Source organism: Bombina bombina, chromosome 2 (assembly GCF_027579735.1).
Source record: "Bombina bombina isolate aBomBom1 chromosome 2, aBomBom1.pri, whole genome shotgun sequence".
Taxonomy (NCBI): domain Eukaryota; kingdom Metazoa; phylum Chordata; class Amphibia; order Anura; family Bombinatoridae; genus Bombina; species Bombina bombina.
The window spans coordinates 252,253,566-252,278,744 of NC_069500.1; the positions used below are offsets into that span (position 1 = coordinate 252,253,566).

The following is a 25,179-nucleotide window of genomic DNA, read 5'->3' on the forward strand; positions in this document are numbered from 1 at the left end:
TGTAACTTTAAGGGAGTGCTATAGCACCAACAGCTGGGCCTGTTAAGGGGTCATGGGATGTGTACCCAGTCCTGTCTGAGAGTGCTGTTCTTTTTTCCTTGTTTTGCATATGCCTAGAGTGATTACATAAATCTGTGAACCCTGACCTGTTCCCAGTTTGTTTGATTAAAGTGAAGGTCAGGTTACTAATAGTGCTCGACGGCATTGAATAGACGTTTAAAAATTAACAAGGATATAATTCATGAAATGTTTCATATGTATATATTTTGTAGAATTTTTACCTATTAAACGCTGCGACGATAAGCGCAGCTCTCCCGCCCGCCATATTATCAAAATGATTGACAGATGACGATTTGTAAAATAACAAATCCTTGTTTCCCCTCCGGGGCGTTCAGCCCCTTTGCGTAAAGGTCAAGGCCCGGGGGGAAACAAGGATTGGTTCTTTTACGAATCATCATCTGTCAATCAATTTGACAAAATGGTGAACGGGAGAGCTGCGCTTATCGCCGCAGCAGTAAATAGGTAACAATTCGTCAATATATATAAATATAAAACATTTCATGAATTAAACCCTTGTTAATTTTTAAACGTCTATGCAATGCCATGGGGCACTATTAGTAAATTGACTTTAACTTTAAGTACTTGCATTTGTGTGCAAGGCTGCATTTGTGTGGCTGTATTAGGGACCCATGTGTTTGGAAGAGACCTTCACGTGGTACTTGGGCTTGTCCCATTTGGCCAAATGCGGTAACTGACTCTTCCAGCTTTGCTTTTATACTTTAGCTGAGAGCTTGTGAGTGAGTGCTGGGCTTTTTCTGTATATTGTATTGTTTGTTTTGTAATTTTCCCTATGGACCTTCACCCAGGCAGGCCCGAGGTTAACTGCCCGTGACTCTGGAAATAGTGTAGCTTTAAGAGAGTGCTATAGAACCAAAAGCTGGGCCTGTTTAGGGGTCATGGGATGTGTACCCGGTCCTGTCTGAGAGTGCTGTCAATTTTTCATGTATATATATATAATTTTTACATATAAATGTATATGTAACAACCAGCCTGTGTTCTCTGCCCCATTCTTCCCTCAAACGGTTCTTTTCCCTCTCTGTTTTCTCCCATCTGTTCTCTCTCCCCCTCTGTTCTCCCTCCTTGTACCCCCCCAATTTTTCCTCCCCACTGTTATCTCTTACTCTCCCCCACTATTTTCTCTCCACCACCATTCTCTCCCTTTGTTTTCTCCTCCCCTCTCCCATTCTCTCTTTCCGCCCACCGTTCTCTTTCCCCCTTCTCTCCCCACTCTTCTCTCTCTCTCTTCTCCTCGCCCTCTGTTCAGCCCCATACTGTTCTCTCTTCCTCTCACCACTGTGTGTACAGTAGTGGACCTACTCAACAGAGGGCCCTGGTGCAATATTTTTTGGGGTTCCCAAAGGTAACTCAGTAGAAAGCAAAAGTATTAATATACATTCTGCTCTATATAATAATGAAACAACATTTTGCACACCTATGTATAGACTGGCTGTTATGAGCTCCCACCAGCTTTTAGGCCCTGGTGCGACTGCACCTGCTGCACCAATGGTAGATCCGCCCCTGTGTGTGTGTGCATTTTTGATCAGCCAATAGGATGAACGCTCAATCCTATTGGATGATTGCAACAGCCAATAGGATTTTTTCCCCTTTAATTCCTATTGGCTGATAGAAATCTTTCAGCTAATGGGAATGAAAGGGACACCATCTTGGATGACATCACTTAAAGTGAAACTTCATTTTCCAGCGACGAAGAAGAGGATGCTCCACGTTGGATGTCTTGGAGATGGACCCGCTCCGCGCTGGATGGATAAAGATAGAAGATGCCATCTGGAGGAAGACTTTGTCGGCTGGATGAAGATGGAAGAGGCCGCCCGGATGAAGGCTTCTTGCCGCCTGGATGATGACTTCTCTGGCTGGATGAGGATGGATGTCCGGACTTCGATAACTGTAAGTGGATCGTCAGGGGTTAGTGTTAGGTTTTTTTAAGGGTTTTTTGTGTGTTTTTTTTTTAGCTTAGGGTTTTGGCAATGTAAAAGAGCTAAATGCCCTTTTAAGGGCAATGCCCATCCAAATGCCCTTTTCAGGGCAATGGTTAGCTTAGGTTTATTTAGGTTTTTATCTGGGGGGTTGGTTGGTTGGGTGGTGGGTTTTACTGTTGGGGGTGCTTGTATTTTCTTTACAGGTAAAAGATCTGATTTCTTTGGGACAATGCCCCACAAAAAGCCCTTTTAAGGGCCATTGGTAGTTTATTGTAGGCTAGGGGGGTTATATTGGGGGGGGGGCTTTTTATAGGGCTATTAGATTAGGAGTAATTCGTTTTTATTTTTGATCATTTCGTTTTATATTTTTTTTTATTACCATCTCAAAGTGTTTAATGTCCCTTTAAGAGAGTTAGATGTTACATTTGAAGGGCAGATGTTTCATGTAATTTGAAAAATTAATATATATATGTCAGTGTATATATATATATATATATATATATATATAATATATTTATAATTATATATTATATTTATAACTTTTGTTATTCACAAAGGGTATGCAATTTTTTTTTTATTTTTTTTTATTAAATTTTTATTGAGGTTTCAGATAAAAATAACAAATAAAATACGTCCATTTACAATGAGAATACCAAATCAGAGAGCACACAAACAAACATCACAGATGGTGCACATGCAAGTGATAACTATAGGTCTCAGAAGTTATAGCTGTACACATAGCTAAATATTGTTGCAATGAACCACAATTATAAAAATAGAAAATATACTCAAGTGGAGGGAAAATTTGTTGCATGGACTATCTCTCGTGCAAAAGGCTGGAATATAAAACATAGACCTTGTAAAAATGGTAAAGAAATATAACAAACCAGATATAACCATTTGTAGTGATAATACACTATTAGAGTACACACTAACATCACAGGCGACATATATGTGGGTAGTTACCAAAGGACTCAGGGATCGTAACTATCCATGTCATTCTCACATTTTTGAATTATACTATGGATATATGAGTGAACAGTGAGCTCATAAGGGTAATATTGCATGGACAGTATATGGTGTATAAAACTCTAACATAAAACTGGTGAAGAACATATAATACTCAGAACCTGTAAAGGTGGAACCTCATTTTATAGTTTAGTGATTATACCCCCAATATTCAAAGGTCACTCTTGGACCGATCTAGATAAATAATTCCTAAGTGAGGGGAGTGAACAGAAAATGTAAACACTGTCGATCTCTCAATTAAATGGTGGGATTAGATAAAGTGTTTGATGGAGTATTTTCAAAAAGTGTTTTGTTATTTTATTGTGTTGGGGGGACCGTCATAACTAAAAGCAACAGGTCAATTAGGCATAGGAGGCGTTATGCAAAAGTACTTCTCTAGAGGGTAATAGACCAAAGGGGTAAGTACAAGGCTAGGAATCAGTGCTTGTGGCTTACTAGGAATATGCTGCAACTCTGCCCCTATACTGTCAGACTCCAGGTCTTTATACGACATGCAGTTAGATATGGTGATGTACTACAGACCATTGGATATAGGACATACAATAGACAGAATAAATATTTAACAGTTAGCGGACACTGCGCTCAGCATATATAATGTACTTAGGTTCCTTTCGTAGTCCTACCCATCTAAGACAATATGGGTGTTGCACAAATTAAGAACCATACCTGAGGGTAGGATATCAGAAAACAGTAGGAGCCCTCAAAGAATTAAATTAGGGAGAGTACTAAGACATTGTAATATATGGAGATACAGAGAGGCTGTAGTTGGTTAATATATATAGAAATAAATAAAAAAAACAAAAAAAAACAACACGCATGGCGTTCAGAAACTGTTGTTATATGTCACTGAATAAGTCTCAGACTCAGGGTCCTCATAGTATCAGTAGACTATTGATCTGCCACCATATTGTCTTTGTATTAAGGGCACAGTTAATAAGACAACATTTCTCACTTGTGTTTTGCTCTTAGGATCACTGTCAGTAATCGTGGGCTAAGGTATAAAATACTTTTAGAATCCATGAAGCTATACAAGGTAAAGTGGGATTGATCTCACCATCTCAACTAACCCACGCCTTGTCGTTCGACTAGTGACACCTTGCCCAACATATCAAATCCAGACTCAGCAAATTGCTATCTCTCTGAATGAAATTGACAGATTTCCAACAGGCTCTGAATGCTGAATAGCGGGCCAGGCTCCACACATGCTCTGTACCCACCAGCTGCTGGGGATCAGCGGCACCAAGCCTTCCGGGAGCTCAAGGGTAAAGTCCTCAAGGGTGCAAGGCCCCTCAACGCAGAAGAGAAAGCCCGGCACTGTTTCCCTACGATGTGGTCATCTCTCTCACAGGTATTGTGTGCCGGAACATGCTCCTCGGTTTCGCTAGCGATAGCTGTCGCATCACCTCCCAGACCCGGTCTGAACTGCGTTCCGGGAGTAGAGGGCTTCACTTTGTGGATCAAGTCTGCAGCGCTCTCGGGACCTTCCCATAATGGTTCAAGGGTAGGTGTATGTTTGGCAGGGTCGGGGCTCACCGAGATTTGTGTTGTGGTCAAGGGGGTAGCCTCCCAACTAACCTCCATAGCCACATAGGGATCTAGGCTGTACTCACTATCGGTGGAACCCTGCTGGGACCCATTTTGAGGCCTCATATTGAGGAGCAACTCCGTCAGTCCCCTCTCCAGCTCTCGATAATGATCGTGCAGAAGCCGGTCCACTCGAGTCTTCCATTTCGGCAAAGCCTCCATTTGCGCTCAAAAAGTCAGGCATATAACAGTTGACGGTTCCCCCTTACTATGTGGGGAAGGAACAGGACAGCTTACAGAAGCTTCTATACCCATATCACCGGGGGGGTTAGGTGTAGGTCTGGCCTGCTTCTAGGCCGTCACTGCGTACCTCACCGTTCTGGTACCTCAGGACAAAAGTTGGCATCTCATTTTAGATCAAACTCTTCAGCATATATTGCAGTGTTGATATAAGTTAGTTTCAATCCTAGATGGAGCCGTAGCTAAGCGATATGCAATGGATATATTAGCTCAGCTCTTTAGCCACTGAAATAAACAACCATCATGGCTGCCATCCGGAAGCGTTCCCCCTCGTTTTATATTTTTTGTAATTTAGTGTTTATTTTTTTTGTAATTTAGAAAATTGTATTTTAATAATTTAATTTATTTTATTTTATTGTAATGTTAGTTTTTAGTGTAAGACAGGTTAGGTTTTATTTTACAGGTAACTTTGTATTTATTTTAACTAGGTAGTTAGTAAATAGTTAAAGGGATACTAAACCCAATTTTTTTTCTTTCATGATTCAGATAGAGCATGCAATTTTAAGCAACTTTCTAATTTACTTCTTTTATCAATTTTTCTTCGTGTTCTTGCTATCTTTATTTGAAAAAGAAGGCATCTAAGCAAATGTTTGGTTCAGGACCATGGACAGCACTTGTTTGTTGGTGCTGTCCAATCAGCAAGGACAACCCAGTTTGTTCACCAAAAATGGGCCAGCATCTAAACTTACATTCTTGCTTTTCAAATAAACATACCAAGAGAATGAAGAAAATTTGATAAAAGGAGTAAATTAGAAAGTTGCTTAAAATTGCATGCTCTATCTGAATCATGAAAGAAAAATTTTGGGTTCAACGTCCCTTTAATAACTATTTACTAACTAGTCTACCTAGTTAAAATAAATACAAACTTACGTGTGAAATAAAAATAAAACCTTAGATAGATACAATATAACTATTAGTAATATTGTAGCTAGCTTAGGTTTTATTTTACAGGTAACTTTGTATTCACTTTAAATAGGAATTATTTAGTTAATAACTGTAAGGTTTATTTAGATTTATTTTAATTATATTTAAGTTAGGGGGTGTTAGGGTTAGGGTTAGACTTAGGCTTAGGGCTATACGTTAGGGTTAGGTTTAGGGGTTAATATATTTATGTAGAGTTAGTGATGTGGGAGGTCAGAGGTTTAGGGGTTAATAATTTAAGTATATTTCGTTGTTGGGGGCTTGCGGGTTAGTGGTTAATAGGTTTATTATAGCGGCGGTGTGGGCGGAAGACAGATTAGGGGTTAATAATATTTAAATAGTGTTTGGGGTGCGGGAGGGCGGCGTTTAGCGGTTAATAAGTTTAGTATAGTGGAATGGGGATAATAAATTTTTTTTAGTGGCGGCGATGTGTGGAGCGGCAGATTAGGGGTTAATAAATATATTATAGTGTTTGCGATGCAGGTGGGCCTTGGTTTAGGGGTTAATAGGTAGTTTATGGGTGTTTAGTGTACTTTGTAACACTTTAGTTATGAGTTTTATGTTACAGCTTTGTAACGTAAAACTCATAGCTACTGACTTTAGATGGCGGTACGGATCTTGTGGTAATAGGGTGTACCGATCCCTTTTTGGCCTCCCAGGCAAACTCGTAATAATGGCGCTATGGGAGTCCCATTGATAAAGGACTTTTTAAAAAGTGCGGTATTGACGTTGCGTGACGGACAAAAAGTTGTACAGTACACCTATACCTACAAGACTTGTAATAGCGGCATTAGCCATTAGCAATATGAGTGAAAAAGCATAACAATGCTTTATCACTCATAACGCAAAACTCGTAATCTAGCTGATATGTGACTTCTGAAGGTAATTGGTTGCACCAGATCTTATTTAGGGGCTTCATAGCAAAGGGGGTGAATACATATGCACTTACCACTTTTCAGTTTATTATAATTTAGAATTGTTAATCGAGTCCATTACCCATTTCAGCGCATGCGTCATTCTTCTGCAATATAGTATTGAATGAATAACAATATCCATTCAATACTATGTTTGAACAGACAGAGACTAGCTGTGTTTTTTAGCGATCCTACTGTTGCAGATTGTCGCGGAACTGCTGTTAGCTGCCTGCATAAATAATATTGGCAGAGCGCATGCGCGAAACGGGGCCGCGGTCGCTTTGCCGATGTAAACAGAAGACACTGACGCATGCCCATATTGTGACACTACCTGCTGACGTCAATTGACGGCCTAAAAGTCAATTGGCTTCTGAAACAACGTGATCATCCTTTCAGCAGAAAAAAAAAAACAGGGTCGATTTTGTGATAGCGATATTGGAAAGAAATAATTAATATATTAAATGAACAATGTAAAATTAAAAATATTGATGAATGAAACTGCCATTTATTTTGGGTGATAAATAAAATATTGCATTAGCAACAATCAAAGTTAACCTTCACTTTAAGAGCTCTCAGGGGTATATATCAAAAATTCATCAAATAATGATTCCCCTAAAAAACAAAATATTTTGTGTATATAAGAGCGCTATGTGCAAAAAATTACAATTTAATATAGCAATAATAAGTATGAGGATGAGAACGGTCCAGCAATGTTCCTCAATAATCAGTCATGCTGTGCAAAATGAAGGGTTGCAAATGATGTTGACAATGCATCATTGATGAAAATTAAAGCGGATGTTCGAATGGATGCAATCCAGCAAATATTCCCAATAAAGGTTAATGCTTAGCAGGATGGAACAATGTGAATGATTATCACAGTGCAGGTAATAGCAGGTTAATAACTTGCAGCTTTAAACAGTTCATGCATGAAGTTAGTAAGCATATGCAATAACCAACATATAGCCAACAATGTTCCTTGATAATTTGAACATACACTTAGAGGAGACAGTACTTATGATACACAATTGTGGCGTTGAACAGGTCACGTAAGGGAACTCCTACTGAGAGATATACTCTCATCTAAGGGGCCCTTTGTTAATCTCACCACTCCACAGTAAGTGACAAACTCCTCCAATGTCCGTAGATATAGTTGCTGATGGACTGTCACAATCCTCCGATTCTTATGCTGTAGGCTTAATAAGCATTCCCGTTAGGTCATGTGTGTGGCAGCAAACTCCTCTTTCACTCGGGTGGCCCTTCCCGAGACATGTGAAAACACGCAACAGGTGTTTCGACGCTAGGAACTTCCGGTGCGGCTTCTTCACAGCGTATCAGTGCTACTGGTATTTTCTTCCTCCCGGAAATTTATACCCTAATTGTGGAGGCTCAGGGCTTGTTTTAATCCTCCCATCCGTCTGCTTGTTACTATAGTGCAATGTTTGTTTGGGTAGGCAAAAAACTTTTTTTGTATTCATTATTGTATTTATCAATAGCAACTAAGTTCTGTATTTGTTAAATAGAAACTAAATTGTTCGATAGTCATGATTACCTCTAATTCCCTCACTATATACATTAATAAAGTGCATTCATAAATTTATAAACATATGTACATATCCTGATATGAACTTGGAGGAAAGTATATATCTTAAGCAATCAAATTTGTAGGGATCCACTAAAATTAGTACGATGCCAATGTCAACATCATTATATTATATGAATATTTACCATCTATTAGAAGAATATGAGTACATTCATATAAGGTGTAAGTCAAATTGATACTAGGGCTACCTCAAAGCTAATGGATATTGAATGGTTTGGTGATATATGATGGTTATCCATAATTAAAAGTAATCAAAAATAATTTAGCTTATAAAAAGGGCGCATAATTTATCTCCTCATTCAGTCCATTAGGATTCATAGTGTCCATGTTGTATATCCACTTACACTCAGCTTGTAAAAGTTGCTTATCTAGATCTCCTCCTCTACTTTGGAGATTTATCAATTCTAAACCTCTCACTTTCAATGAAGTTGCCAAACTATTATGATGAGTAAAAAAGTGTCTGGCTACACTACTATCCTTCAGATTTTTATTTTTAATATCCCTTTTATGTTCTTTAACTCTGTCACGGAGTTCTCTATAGGTTTTACCTATATAGGACATAGGGCATGAACAAGAGATCATGTATACTATCCCTTCACTGCAACATGTAATATGTCCTTTAATTTTGTGTCTGTTATTGTGTCGATCTAACACAGTATCACCTTCCTGTATATTTTTACATATACTACATTTACCACAGATGAAATTACCATCTTTTTCTTTGTATATAGATAGCCATGTTCCTTTTGATTTAGTTTGTTGGAAGTGACTATGTACCAATTTATCTCTTGTTTGGGGTTCTTCTAGGGGTCATGATAGGTCTTTCACCAATTATCTCCCTGACAATAGGGTCTGTGTGTAATACTTCCCAGTGTTTGTTAAAAATAGCTCTGATGTCTTGCCACTTATTATTGTAAGCTGTTATGAATCTAATCTCATCATTTTTTACACTGCTCTTCTGATTGTTGTTATATAGGGTTTCATCACGTGTTTTTTTTACAAGTTTTAGAGAAACTTCATTTCAATTGTTTCTGTGGGTATCTATCTCTCAAATCATCTGCATGAAATTTAAATGACTCAGTGGTAGAGCAATTGCGCTTACACCGTAGATATTGGCCGTATGGAATGCCTTTAATCACGGAATTTATATGATGACTATCAGCTTTCAAAATAGTATTAGCTGAGGTTTCTTTTCTGTATACCTCAGTCTCTAGCACACCATTTCTGGCGGAAATAACCAAATCCAGAAACGTTATGCTAGTAGTACTGCAAGTATATGTAAATTTAAGATTTAGATTATTGTTATTGAGTTTTTCAATAAATTCCTTTAATTCTTCTTCCCATTCCATAGGACCAACACGTCATCAATGAAGCGGACCCACAATTTCATTTTCTCCTCATATTGTGATGCGATGTCTAACACACAGTCAGTCTCCCATTTGCCCAAGTATAGGCATGCGTACGATGGGGCACAACTGGCCCCCATCGCCGTCCCTAGAATTTGGCAATAAAATTTTTCGGCAAAAATGAAATAATTATTGTTAAGGACAAAGTCCAGAAGTTCTAGGACAAAGTTAGTGTGATCTTTATATTTTGGTCCTCTCCGTTCAAGATAGTATTGACAAGCCTCTAATCCCTGTTTGTGAGGGATTGAGGAATATAAAGATTCCACATCAATGGCTACCAAAATGGTATTATTCTCTATTGTTAGACAGTGGCGTCCCTACAGGGGGGCAAGGGGGACAATTGCCCCCTTAAATTATCCTTTGCCCCCCCCCATCTGCCCCCCCGCCAGCCCTGGCGGCGCTTGTGTGAAGTGTTTGAATGTCTGGTGTTTTTTATTTTAAAAATAAATGTCTGAGTCGAGTGAGTAGTAAAAAATTATATGCGCAGCGCGCCTCCCCATGCTCTGTTTGAGCGGAAGAACCCCCACCACCCACATGCAGCACCACTTGGCTCCAATACTGCTATTTGCTATCCAGTCAGCCGGTCACATTCCTACACAACACAAGGAAGTGGAACATGACCGGAGACAGGACAGAAGACTGAACTTGAGAGGAAGAGGGAGGAGCCAGTCAAGTGCTGTGGTGTGGTACAGGAAGAGCTAGAGAGCGCGGGAAGGAGCCGAGCAGGACCGGGTCAGCAGGCAGCAAAAAAACGAAGATTTGGGGTAAGTCACACTCACAACAGGGACAGGGTTACTTAGGGCATGGCATGATGGCAGACGCCGGCTAACTCTCTGTAACAGACAGACTCCACTGATAAAAAAACACTTTAGCTCAGCCTCGGTCTCTCTACTCGCTAGAGAATCTATAAAATACTGTCTGCTGCAAATTCCTGTGTCAACTTCCATAATGTTTTTTCCGGTATGGCTGACAAGGAGACAGAAGTGACAACACTCAATCATCTTCTAGATGTCAAAATCTGCAATGTACATTTCACACTTCTGCCACCTTGTCAGCCATACCAGAAAAAACATTATGACAGTTGATAGGGGACTGTATGTGCAGCAGCATTAGTAGCCTGGTTAAGGATATTCCCCTCACGTTTTCTATCCCTGAATGGTCCGTTTCAGGTGCTTATTTATCTAAGAGGCACAGTGTTTATAAGGGATGGATCAGATACCCTCACTGCACGCAAATAAAACAGTATGCCGGAAGTTTCATAATCCCTTTCAAGTAAAGGTTATATGCGGCTTTGACTACCGATGCCCTTCTAGTACAATCCTTGTCAGGATTTATATTAATGATGGATTTGCACACTTTATGCTGGGTTGCAGCACCAACAGGTATGTGAGAGTGGTCTGCGCCATTCCACGTGCTATTTGTTAGTCCCTTATTCTGGGATAATATCAAGTACAGGGGTTTTTAATGTGTTTTCCCTGCTGTATGTTTTTAGACATCGAGGGTATTGAGACATAATTACCCTCTTGTTTAGAGCTCATTCTCCCAGCACCGGTGTGTTTAAAAAGTTTTCCAGCCTTGGAGTGGGTTATGGCCACGTGTCAGAGAACACTAAGCAGGTTTGTAGAGCTGTGCGGTTTTGTGATGTCGATTTGCATCTTTTAATTTTAGAAATGGTGTTGTTAACCCTCTTGACAGGGGGGCCCAGCCATAGTCGACTTATGATTTCTCTCTAAGAGGATTTAGAGGAATAGCTGCAGGCTGGTAGGTTTCTCTGGAACCCCACTGGAAATACATTTAAAATACCGTACATTGTGATATTGTAAAATACATTGTGTTAAAATACAATGTGCTGTGTTAGACAAGAGAGCTGTCTGTGTCAGATGTATAGGTGTGGCACTGCCAGCATAGCAAATAGTTTTATGTGTGAGGGGTAGATGTGGCAATACTGAGATAGTAACTACTGAATATACCTGAGGTTTAGTTATACATACACACACAGTTACACACACATACACACACATATACACACAGACACACATACATACACACATACACATATACATACACATAAATACACACACATATATACTTACATACACATACATAAATAGTTACACACACACATTATACATACATATACACACAGTTACATACATGCATACATACACATACATACACACACATATATACTTACATACACACATTATACACACATACATACACACATACAGTACATACACACACACAAATACATACACACACATACATATATACATACACATATATACTTACATACACATACATAAATAGTTATACACACACACATTATACATACATACACACACAGTTACATACATGCATAAATACACATATACATACACACACATATATACTTACATACACATACATACACACATTATACATACATACATACACACATACAGTACATACACACACAAATACATACATATACACACACATAGTTAAACACACATACATACACACACATACATACATATATACATACACACACATATATACTTACATACACATACATAAATATTTATACACACACACATTATACATACATACACACACAGTTACATACATGCATAAATACACATACATACACACACATATATACTTACATACACAAACATACAAACATTATACATACATACATACACACACACAAATACATACACACACATACATACATACACACACATACATACATACACAAATACACACACACAGGGACTTCAAATTTTTTTTTGTAAGAAATATTGATTATATTTATTGGTGCATATCAGTCAGGATAATTTTTGCTCAGCTTAGCTAATACTTGTTAAATGTATTGTGACAACTTGTTAAACTGCCAGCTGCTCACAAGTCAGCAGGAGCCTGAATTTATATTTTAATACCTAAAGCAGCCTATGGAACTCTTACATATTCCCTCAGCTAGTCTACAGCAAGCTCTGCATGTCCTACACTATTATACCCAAAGTTCAGCCTATAGCAACTACCTCAGTCAGTCTCTTGCTGTAGAGCAATTCCAGCATTTCTATACTTCCCTACCTAAACCCCAGGTATATTCAGTAGTTAGTATCTCAGTATTGCAAGCTTCCATTTATAGACAAGAGAGTTGTGTTAGATGTATAGGTGTGGCACTGCCAGCATAGCAAAGAGTTTTATGTGTGAGGGGTAGATGTTGCAATACTGAGATACTAACTGTGTGTAACTGTGTGTATGTATCTCTGTGTGTGTATACTTGTGTGTGTATTTATGTGCCTGTGTATATATGTGTGTGTCTATTTATGTGTCTGTGTGTGTGTATTTAAACTATAAAGAAAATATTTTGAGAGTTTTCCTATCTTTCTCAGGTCTGAAGCAATACCTGAGGAAGAAAGGAAAACTTGGAAGCTTGTTTTTTAAGTAATTAGGTTAGTACAATAAAAAGGTATCATTGCATACCGCATTACTCTGGTATTTTTGGAATCTTATTTATATATATTTACTTAGTTTATTTTCAGTGGTATGATTTAGTGGTGAAAATTATTAGTGCCCCCCCAGTTTTGACTGTGGTATCTTATGTGCCCCCCTATATATTATTCCTAGAGTCGCCACTGTTGTTAGACTATCTAGTTTTTTCAAGGCGTCTCCTGTATCTTGTATAAATGAGGGCAGGGTTTCCAGAAAGGGCTGCAAACAATAATCAATGTATTGAGACACATTCTCACCCAGGCTACCCTGTCCCGAAACAATCGGCCTACAAGGTGGTGGGTTTTTGTTCTTATGAAGTTTTGGTATGGTATAGAATGTTGCTATTCTTGGATTTTTGATATTCATAAAATCATATTCCGCTTTATTGATTATTTCGTTTCCCATAGCCTGGGTGAGAATGTAGTCCAATTCAATCTGACATTCCTTAGTTGGGTCACTATTTAGTAACCGATAGTGAGTATTATCTGTGACCTGTCTGAGGCATTCTTTTTTATAGTGTATTCTGATTCTTTGTTCTTTGGTGCGGTTCTTTTGGACTACTGGATACTCTCTGTCTGATATCACTGTATTGTAATTTATATGAGAAGTGCTGGCTAAGGAATCCTCTTTCTTTTCTTTATCTTTATCTTATCTTCTATCAACTCTAATTTTCTGTATATGATTCATATATATATATATATATATATATATGACATTCTACGGACACAACTAAATATAGGGCTGGTATTTAATTTTTCCAGGGATGCTTTTTATCCCCAGTCCGGCCCTGTGTAAATATGTATGTGGACACATACATAGATATACAGGTATATAAACACACACATATATATATATATATATATATATATATATATATATATATATATATATATATATATATACACTTTTGAGCAATTCCCAGTCAAATACATGAAAATATGCAATATTATTTTTAATCAATTTTAATGTTTTAATGTTTTTTTCATATTATACATATTTGAAATGCCTATGTTCTTCACTTAGAAGTAAATAATATTTTTATATTTCAATATTTATTTGAAATGCCTATGTTCTTCACTTAGAAGTAAATAATATTTTTATATTTCAATATTTATTTATTTCTCTCTCTCTGTGTGTGTATATATATATATATATATATATATATGTGTATATATGTATGTGTATATATATATATATATATATATATATATATATATATACAGGGAGTGCAGAATTATTAGGCAAATGAGTATTTTGACCACATCATCCTCTTTATGCATGTTGTCTTACTCCAAGCTGTATAGGCTCGAAAGCCTACTACCAATTAAGCATATTAGGTGATGTGCATCTCTGTAATGAGAAGGGGTGTGGTCTAATGACATCAACACCCTATATCAGGTGTGCATAATTATTAGGCAACTTCCTTTCCTTTGGCAAAATGGGTCAAAAGAAGGACTTGACAGGCTCAGAAAAGTAAAAAATAGTGAGATATCTTGCAGAGGGATGCAGCACTCTTAAAATTGCAAAGCTTCTGAAGCGTGATCATCGAACAATCAAGCGTTTCATTCAAAATAGTCAACAGGGTCGCAAGAAGCGTGTGGAAAAACCAAGGCGCAAAATAACTGCCCATGAACTGAGAAAAGTCAAGCGTGCAGCTGCCAAGATGCCACTTGCCACCAGTTTGGCCATATTTCAGAGCTGCAACATCACTGGAGTGCCCAAAAGCACAAGGTGTGCAATACTCAGAGACATGGCTAAGGTAAGAAAGGCTGAAAGACGACCACCACTGAACAAGACACACAAGCTGAAACATCAAGACTGGGCCAAGAAATATCTCAAGACTGATTTTTCTAAGGTTTTATGGACTGATGAAATGAGAGTGAGTCTTGATGGGCCAGATGGATGGGCCCGTGGCTGGATTGGTAAAGGGCAGAGAGCTCCAGTCCGACTCAGATGCCAGCAAGGTGGAGGTGGAGTACTGGTTTGGGCTGGTATCATCAAAGATGAGCTTGTGGGGCCTTTTCGGGTTGAGGATGGAGTCAAGCTCAACTCCCAGTCCTACTGCCAGTTTCTGGAAGACACCTTCTTCAAGCAGTGGTACAGGAAGAAGTCTGCATCCTTCAAGAAAAACATGATTTTCATGCAGGACAATGCTCCATCACACGCGTCCAAGTACTCCACAGCGTGGCTGGCAAGAAAGGGTATAAAAGAAGAAAATCTAATGACATGGCCTCCTTGTTCACCTGATCTGAACCCCATTGAGAACCTGTGGTCCATCATCAAATGTGAGATTTACAAGGAGGGAAAACAGTACACCTCTCTGAACAGTGTCTGGGAGGCTGTGGTTGCTGCTGCACGCAATGTTGATGGTGAACAGATCAAAACACTGACAGAATCCATGGATGGCAGGCTTTTGAGTGTCCTTGCAAAGAAAGGTGGCTATATTGGTCACTGATTTGTTTTTGTTTTGTTTTTGAATGTCAGAAATGTATATTTGTGAATGTTGAGATGTTATATTGGTTTCACTGGTAAAAATAAATAATTGAAATGGGTATATATTTGTTTTTTGTTAAGTTGCCTAATAATTATGCACAGTAATAGTCACCTGCACACACAGATATCCCCCTAAAATAGCTATAACTAAAAACAAACTAAAAACTACTTCCAAAACTATTCAGCTTTGATATTAATGAGTTTTTTGGGTTCATTGAGAACATGGTTGTTGTTCAATAATAAAATTAATCCTCAAAAATACAACTTGCCTAATAATTCTGCACTCCCTGTATGTATATGTATATATATATATATATATATATATATATATATATATATATATATATAAACCAAAATTCATTAAAATTATGGGGGGGGAGATAAAAAACTGAAATTAAAATCCTCCATGTCTCAAAATTAAATCAATGTAAATATTTCCATGGGTAACTAGTACATCTAGGCAAGTATCCCCGCTTGCTTTTCCCCAGAAATTCTTAATATGCAATGTTTCCAATGCACAAGAGAATTGTGGGTAAGATATGCAAATTAGATATGCAAATTCTCAGTTTTTTTGCTTCAAAAATACTGTTTTGACACAGCGATCCTTTTAAACAGGACTATGACAGCAAACCAGAAATCACTCACTAGACAAGCCTGTTTCGTTCTTTTTAGAACTCATCAGCAGGAGATAGATTTCTGGTTGCTGCATTGGAAAAGCTATTTTCATGGTTAAACTAAAATTCATTAAAATTATGGGGGGGGGAGATAAAAAACTGAAATTAAAATCCTTCATGTCTCAAAATTAAATCAATGTAAATATTTGCATGGGAAACTAGTACATCTAGGCAAGTATCACCGCTTGCTTTTCCCCAGAAATTCTTAATATGCAATGTTTACAATGCACAAGAGAATTGTGGGTAAGATATGCAAATTAGATATGCAAATTCTCAGTTTTTTTGCTTCAAAAATACTGTTTTGACACAGCGATCCTTTTAAACAGGACTATGACAGCAAACCAGAAATCACTCACTAGACAAGCCTGTTTCGTTCTTTTTAGAACTCATCAGCAGGAGATAGATTTCTGGTTGCTGCATTGGAAAAGCTATTTTCATGGTTAAACCAAAATTCATTAAAATTATTGGGGGGGGGGGGGGAGATAAAAAACTGAAATGAAAATCCTCCATGTCTCAAAATTAAATCAATGTAAATATTTGCATGGGAAACTAGTACACCTAGGCAAGCATCCCTGCTTGCTTTTCCCCAGAAATTCTTAATATGCAATGTTTCCAATGCACAAGAGAATTGTGGGTAAGATATGCAAATTAGATATGCAAATTCTCAGTTTTTTTGCTTCAAAAAGGATCGCTGTGTCAAAACAGTATTTTTGAAGCAAAAAAACTGAGAATTTGCATATCTAATTTGCATATCTTACCCACAATTCTCTTGTGCATTGGAAACATTGCATATTAAGAATTTCTGGGGAAAGGCAAGTGGGGATACTTGCCTAGATGTACTAGTTTCCCATGCAAATATTTACATTGATTTTATATATATATATATATATATATATATATATATATATATATATATATACTCCTGTATATATACTGTATATATATTTATCTATCATCTATCTATTTATCACGCACTAACTTTTTACTTTCAACTTGCGCTCATTAGCTATAAAAATGTATTCCTTCACTTGTAATCTTGCCCTTTATAGGGATTTCATTTTTGTATCCACTAAAACATTTATTTACCCCAAATGATTTCAGAAACTCAGCCACTTTTATTTAATTTACTTAATATTATATACATACCAGGCAAATGTTTTGGGAAACAAGAGAAAGGAGCAATTAGTAACCATGTAGCCAGCCCAATAATTAAAAATGCTATCCACCATGCTCCAAGCCACCGTGGGTCATCGGGTTTGATGCTCACACTTTAAAAAGAAAAAGATACATATGTTAGGACATGAGTCTCTACAGCAGAGCTTTCCAAACTTTTCATGTTGGCGACACACTTTTTAGACCTACATAATTTCGCGACACAGTAATTCAGTTGTACTGGCAAACAGGATTTTAAACTAACTTGTTTTAAGAGATACGGACACATACATAAATGGTATAATAACTAAATGTATTTACAAGTAACAGTATGTAAGTATGTGCAAGAATTAAAAAAAATTCTACTTACTATTTTAATGGGATGTATGAGGTTGATGGGATGAACACAATTTCTGAATATTTGGTGGAATATTAGATAAAGGCACTCGCATTTCATCATCAAGTACTTTTACGCTTCCCCTTCCTATCCATATATCAAGAGCAGGAGCAGCAATGCACTACTGGGAGCTAGTTGCAAAAAAAAAACCCCACTGACTTCTGACTTCAGCTCAGCATTTAAGTTGCCTCCCTCAGTGCTCGGTGAGTCCGATTGACTACTGCCCACGCTGCAAACACACTGCTGTCCTACTCACTGACTACACATGCAGTCACGAGCCAATTAAGGAGACTACATGTGCAGCCAGGAGCCAATGTGCCGCCAAAGCCGCCAATGGGAATAGTTTCAGATCCCACTGAGCTGCGCCAATAGGTTAAGATGATCTGTAACCTCCTAGGTATCAATCACATGTCAACCATGTGATATGCGTAGCAGGCAGGCGGAAAGTCAGAAACCAAAAAAAAAAATATTTTATTAAATAAATTTAAAAAAAATTGTGCTGAAGCAGGGACACACCTACACACTGCTGCCGACACACTAGTGTGTCCCGACACACAGTTTGGAAAGCACTGCTCTACAGAATAAGCTTTTTGGTAAGTTCTGTTTTTGTTTTTGACATTATCAAATAATATGCTAGACTCCATGTCACACAGTATTGATTAAAGGTGCTCTAAAGTAAAAAATAAACTTTCATGATTCAGATAGAGAGTGCAATTTCAAAGAACTGTCCAATTCACTTCCATTATCAAAATATGCACAATCTGTTTATATGCACACTTTATGAAGAACCAGTTCCTACTGAGCATGTGCAAGAATTCACAGTATATAGAGTACAGACATGCATTTTGCAATTGGCTGATGACTGTCACATGATACAGGGGGGAGGAAAACTGAACTCATTTTAAATTCAATGCTATTTTGTTGTCATTTTATTATGCATTTGCTGATTATTCAAATATACTTTATTGTATGGTCCTTTAAACAATAGATTAGCTAATAAATGATTGAGGACATGTGAAACTAAGGGTCTGATGATCTAAAGCTCTCCGTTCTGGTGAGATTATCTAACAAACCTCGTCAGTATGGCAAGGTCCTTCAAAGAATTGTAGAAAGGCAGATTTTAGATTGAGAGCTGTTTATCTCACTATGCAGGTTCTGGATGTCAAAGATATACACATAGATTACAATACAATGCTAAAATAATATATTTTGCATGATTTCTCACCATGCCAGCAACATTTTGATAATTGATCCTAACTGCATGTCAAGACTAGTGAAAATATATTTTGGAAGAAAATTCATTTAATTTAAATTAATGCAAAAAACACTTACAGCTAACATTCAGATAGATTATGAGTTTGGCATTATGATTGAAAAAGCAGCGTTATGGTCCATAATGCTGCTTTTCCCCTAACGCTGCTATTAGTATTGTAGGTATAGGTGTACCGCACACCTTTTAGCCTGTCATGCAACATCAGTACCGCACTTTTCCTTTTTCAATGGGACTCCCATAGCTCCGGTAGGAAGCCAAAAAGTGAGCGGTACACCCTATACTGAAAAGATCCGTACCGCCATCTAAAGTCAGTAGTTATAAGTTTTACGTTACAAATCTGTAGCATAAAACTCATAACTAAAGTGTTAAAAAGTACACTAACACCCATAAACTACCTATTAACCCCTAGGGTTTTTTGGGTGGGTTTTATTTTTAGTTTAGGGCCTGGGCATGTAAAAGAGCTAAATGCCCTTTTAAGGTCAATGCCCATCCAAATGCCCTTTTCAGGGCAATGTTTAACTTAGGTTTATTTAGATAGGTTTTTATTTGGGGGGGTTGGTTGTGGGGGTGGTGGGTTTTACTGTTTGGGGGGTGTTTGTATTTTTTTTTACAGGTAAAAGAGCTGATATCTTTGGGCAATGCCCCACAAAAGGCCTTTTTTAAGGGCCATTGGTAGTTTATTGTAGGCTAGGTTTTTTTTTTTTTTTTTGGGTGGGCTTTTTTATTTTGATAGGGCTATTAGATTAGGTGTAATTCTTTTTTATTTTTGATAATTTGTTTCTTATTTTTTGTAATTTAGTGGGGGGTTTATGTAATTTTTTTTTTTTTTAGAAATATTAGTGTTTAGTTTTTTTTTTAAATGTTAGGTTTTAGTGTAAATATGTATTATTTAGTTAATAATTGTAACTTTAATTTAGCTATATTTTAATTATGTTAAAGTTAGGGGGTGTTAGGATTAGGGTTACGTTAGGGTTACGTTAGGGTTAGTTTTAGGTTTAGAGGTTAATGGATTTATTTAGTGGTAGTGATGTGGGAGGTCAGAGGTTTAGGGGTTAATAACTTTAGTATAGTGGCGGCGACATTGTGAGCGGCAGATTAGGGGTTAATAACTGTATGTAGGTGGCAGCGATGTTGGGGTGGCAGATTAGGGGTTAATAACTGTATGTAGGTGACAGCGATGTTGGGGCGGCAGATTAGGGGTTAATAACATTATGTAGGTGGCGGCAATGTTGGGGGTGGCAGATTAGGGGTGTTTAGACTCAGGGTTTATGTTAGGGTGTTAGGTTTAAACATAACTTTTTATTTCCTCATAGACATCAATGGGGCTGCGTTACGGAGCTTTTGTTTCCACGATCGCAGGTGTTAGACTTTTTTTTTCCCGGCTCTCCCCATTGATGTCTATGGGGAAATCGTGTAGGAGCACGTACAACCAGCTCACCGCTGATTTAAGCGGACTCAAAGCTTTGATTTCAGTGCAGTATTGAGCCTAACACCCCCTAACTTAAATATAATTAAAATAAATCTAAAGAAAACCTACTATTAATAACTAAATAATTCCTATTTAAAACTAAATACTTAGGGGGGGGCGGAGCTGGCCGCTGCTAAGATGGCAGCATAACTCCAGAGCTCCGTATGCCAACACATATATAAATGTAAATAAAGCATACAAACTCAAAATTCTGCTAACTGAACTAAGCAGGCAATAATTATGGGACTCTAGCTCACTTCGGAGCTTCTCTGCGATGCAAAGCTTGGGGGCTAAAGAAGAAAAACAACAACAGGTCCTCGGCAACTTTGTGGCCTGCGCAACACCAATTGTGAAGGCATCCGGAGAGAGGAACAGATCCCATCAGCGGAGAGCACCCTGATACCGTCGGTGCTAAACTCTGAGTACCGGAGGGACCAGGAGCCGAATTGGACATACCGGGTGAGATAACAAAGTGCCGCGAAAACGGGCGGCCCGCCATTCATTCACTCTGTGGCGTACTGACAGCCCTAACGGAACAGAACACAATTGAGGGGGGCAAATTGAAAGCCCATATAAAGGACTCAGACAAGCATAGCTAAGGGGGTAGAAGCTTTACAGTACCTTGCACACACCGCGACTAAGCCAGCAGAGGCGATCCCCTCACACGTACCCCTGACAAGATAGAGTGTGAGACAAGGCCTAATTGCAGTGACGCAGCTAGAATACAACAGCTACAGGTAGAGCAACTCTAAAGATAGGAGCTGCATCGCAGAAACCACACAATTAGCAACAACAATTGAAAGGGATAAACTGCAAAACAATAAAAATAACAAACGGAGATCCTTGCTCTTCTTAAGCATATCTTTTAAAAGAACTAGAGGGAACAGAACATCCTTCAGAAATAACTTGACTAACTGGTGTTACGCCATAAAACCAGGACATATCATAAACAGGGGTATATTACCAAACACCAACTCAGAAGAATAGTGCTAGTCACACTACATCACTGCACAGACATCTGTGTGAACCACACTAAACTACACGTTAAAAGATAAAGCCTAAAATGACGTCTAAGAGGCTACTGAAACCACCTAAAGCCACAAAACACACGCACGTAAAAGGCCCTAGTGTGGAATCTTTCTTTAGCTCTGAAAGCCAGCACTCTACCTTCACTGCACATGAACAGGAAGAAGAGCTTATGCCTATCACACCATCGCCTAACAGACCCCAGAAGGTCCCAGATACCCTAACACAGATTCCGTCCTCTGTACTCTCATCTCTAGCCTCTAAGCAAGATATAGCGGAGATAGTAAGGACATGTATGAGAGAGGAGATGGCTGATCTCAAACAAGAACTACACACTATTGGGTTCAGGGTTGATACTCTGGAAGACTATACAAATAATATCCAGGATGAAGTACATCAGATACAAGAAACCACTGCCACACAAGCAGATCTAATAGAGGTTCTCCACGACAAAATAGAGGACCTAGAAAACAGAGGGCGTAGGAAAAATCTTCGCATCAGGGGCATCCCTGAATCGGAATTACCGAAAGACCTGCCTACCTATCTTCCAGCACTGTTTGCCCATTTGAGGGGCGAAACCTCTACAAGGGAAATAAACTGGGACAGAGCACACAGGGCCCTAAGGCCCAGACCACCAGACAAAGCTCCACCTAGAGACATCATAATAAAGTTCAAACAGTTTATGGAAAAAGAGGAACTCCTCAATCTCTCCCGAAGAAACCAGCCGGTTAAGTTCAGAGGCACAGTCCTTCAATTTTACACGGATCTATCACAGCGCACACTACAAAGACGGAAAGAGCTGGCACCATTAACAGCCCTACTGCGGAGCAAGAAGATATTATATAGATGGGGTTTTCCTTTCCACCTATACGTCCTCCATGGAAATAGAAAACTTTCCTGCACTAAGATTTCGGAGATACCGGATTTCTGCGCTGCTTTGGACCTGGATCCCCCAATCGACCCAGGAAACGATGACCTACAGCCACAGCCACAACGTAGAAAACGACCAAAAGACAGTAGTAAAGGGCAAACAGACTCTTGCACCACTGAGGCCAATTCGTCTACAAGAATACAGCCACCTGAAACAAAGAGAATTGCCCAAACTCCTAGGGCTCATGTCACAGAAGAAGGATAAAAGTGCCGGTATACGTCCAGACGGGTAAAACACTATACATACAGACTATATAGAGATGATCCTCCTGGTTCAGCTCTTAGCTACACTAGGAGAGGATTACCTTGCCTACTCCTAACAATTATAGAATTTAACGTTAAAAGTATGTTTTACTTATTTCTGCACTGTTAGTTCCAAAACTATGCTTTATAACAATGTATGCTGTTCATGATATTTCCAAATTGTTGGCTTACACCTTTATGATTCATCACAGTTGTTTATAAGATCTAGTACTAGATATATAGGTAATATAATAGGCTTTTACATAATTTCTCTCAGTGAAGTGTTGATTGCATCTATTTTGTTTTGCAATACACACAGAACGAGAAAGATTATTTCTACTGTTATATTGTATTATTGTTTTATTTTTATTTTGAAGTTATTCATTATCTTTTATTTTTAATGTCATCCTTCTATTTTTATTTCTCTTCATTATTTTTATTGCTGGTTTTTGATTCTAATTTGTGGAGTGACTGCTGCGCCGCTGCTTGTACTTAGAGCATAAACTACCACCAATTGTTACCCTAGCATAACCCACAATTAGAGAAAATTAGAATGAGCAAACCGATCACCATAATATCCCAAAATGCAAAGGGCTTAAATTCCCCGCAGAAGAGGTCGATAGCACTATTAGATCTGTACAGAAAGAAAGGGGATATTGTTTTCCTCCAAGAGACCCACTTCAGGAAAAGAAGCGAACCTAGATACCTAGGGACACGCTACTCCCAACACTTTCACAGCTCTGCTGAAACTAAGAAATGTGGGGTTAGCATTCTGATACACAGAGATACTCCCTTCAAACACATACAGACTACATCAGACAACGAAGGCAGGTTCTTGGGAGTTTTTGGGCTTCTCTTTGGCAACCCAGTGACTCTGATAAACATATATGCACCAAACGTACGCCAACTCCCATTTCTTAAAAAGATCTTCAACAAAATAATAGACTTCTCTAGAGGAGTAACCTTCATAGGTGGAGACCTAAACATCACAATTGACCCACACATGGATAGCTCTCACAAAATACACGGACCCATGACGCCCACGACTAGATATCTAGGGAAACTGATGAGAGACTATAACTTGTATGATGTCTGGAGGTTTGTTAATCCCTCTAAAAAAGATTATACCTTCTTTTCACTGCCACATCATACCTACAGTCGTATAGACTACATTCTGACCAACCAAGCAGGCCTTACGACTATATGCCACTCAAAAATCTCTCACACGACATGGTCAGACCATTCCGCGGTGATAACACAACTTAAATGGCCAAACACACCAACACAACCTTTCATTTGGAAACTAGATGACTCTCTACTAAATACTCCCCTATACGCCGAGAAATTTACTAACTCATTGAAAGAATATTTCACAATAAACAACCGGGAAGATAGCAAGCCATTCATGGTGTGGGAAGCACATAAATGCTACATGAGGGGGGAGTTTATCAAAACTAAATCACACATGAAGAAAACATCCAGACAGCATTATAAAGACCTCTCAAACACATTGTCCCAAGTTGAATATCGGCACAAACAGGACCCACAAAACACACAAATACTTGAGGAATTACAAAAGGCTAGGGATGCCTTAAAGGACCTACTGACTAAAGAACACAATTTAATGACATTAAAAATTAGACAGAGATACCACTATGAGAGCAATAGAAGCGGAAAGCTATTAGCGAGGGCGTTGAAACTCAAAAAATACAAAACATATATCCATGATATCAACACACCCGACAGGCAAACTGTAAAAACTACACCAGACATCTTGGCCCAATTTGAGTCTTACTACTCGAAGTTATACAATATCGAGAGAGAGGAAACACATAATACTGCAAAACCCGATATGCTATCTTATCTAGAGAAGTGTAAACTACCCCAATTATCATTAGAACAGGTAGAAGATTTAGAAAAGCCAATATCGACGGGAGAAATAATATCAGCCATTAAGGATTTAAACACAGGAAAGAGCCCAGGCCCAGATGGCTACACAGTACAGTATTATAAAACATTCGCCCCGATCTTAATACCCCACTTACAGAAGATCTTTAATCAAATATCCAAAGACACCTCATTCCCACCTTCTATGCTTGAAGCGCATATCACTGTAATCCCTAAACCGGGGAAGCCAGCGACCTACCCATCAAACTTTAGGCCTATATCACTACTAAATGTAGATGTAAAAATATTTGCGAAGGTGCTAGCTGCGAGACTAAATAAGTTCCTACCTGACTTGGTACATTTAAACCAAGCTGGGTTTGTCCCACGTCGCGAAGCAAGGGACAACACGGTGAAAATCATAGACCTTATGGACTATGTACATAGAGAAAAGATACCTGCGAT

At 38.4% G+C, this 25,179-nt stretch overlaps 1 protein-coding gene across 1 annotated transcript in view; it reads right to left on the reverse strand.

Annotated features, from left to right (window-relative positions):
• LOC128646919 (solute carrier organic anion transporter family member 4C1-like) overlaps positions 1-25,179 on the reverse strand; it is a 198,307-nt gene that overhangs the window by 62,724 nt on the left and 110,404 nt on the right. Inside the window, exon 5 of the mRNA XM_053699728.1 lies at positions 17,488-17,609. Within this exon, the coding sequence (XP_053555703.1) occupies positions 17,488-17,609 (122 nt within the window). The remainder of the gene's footprint in view (positions 1-17,487; positions 17,610-25,179) is intronic.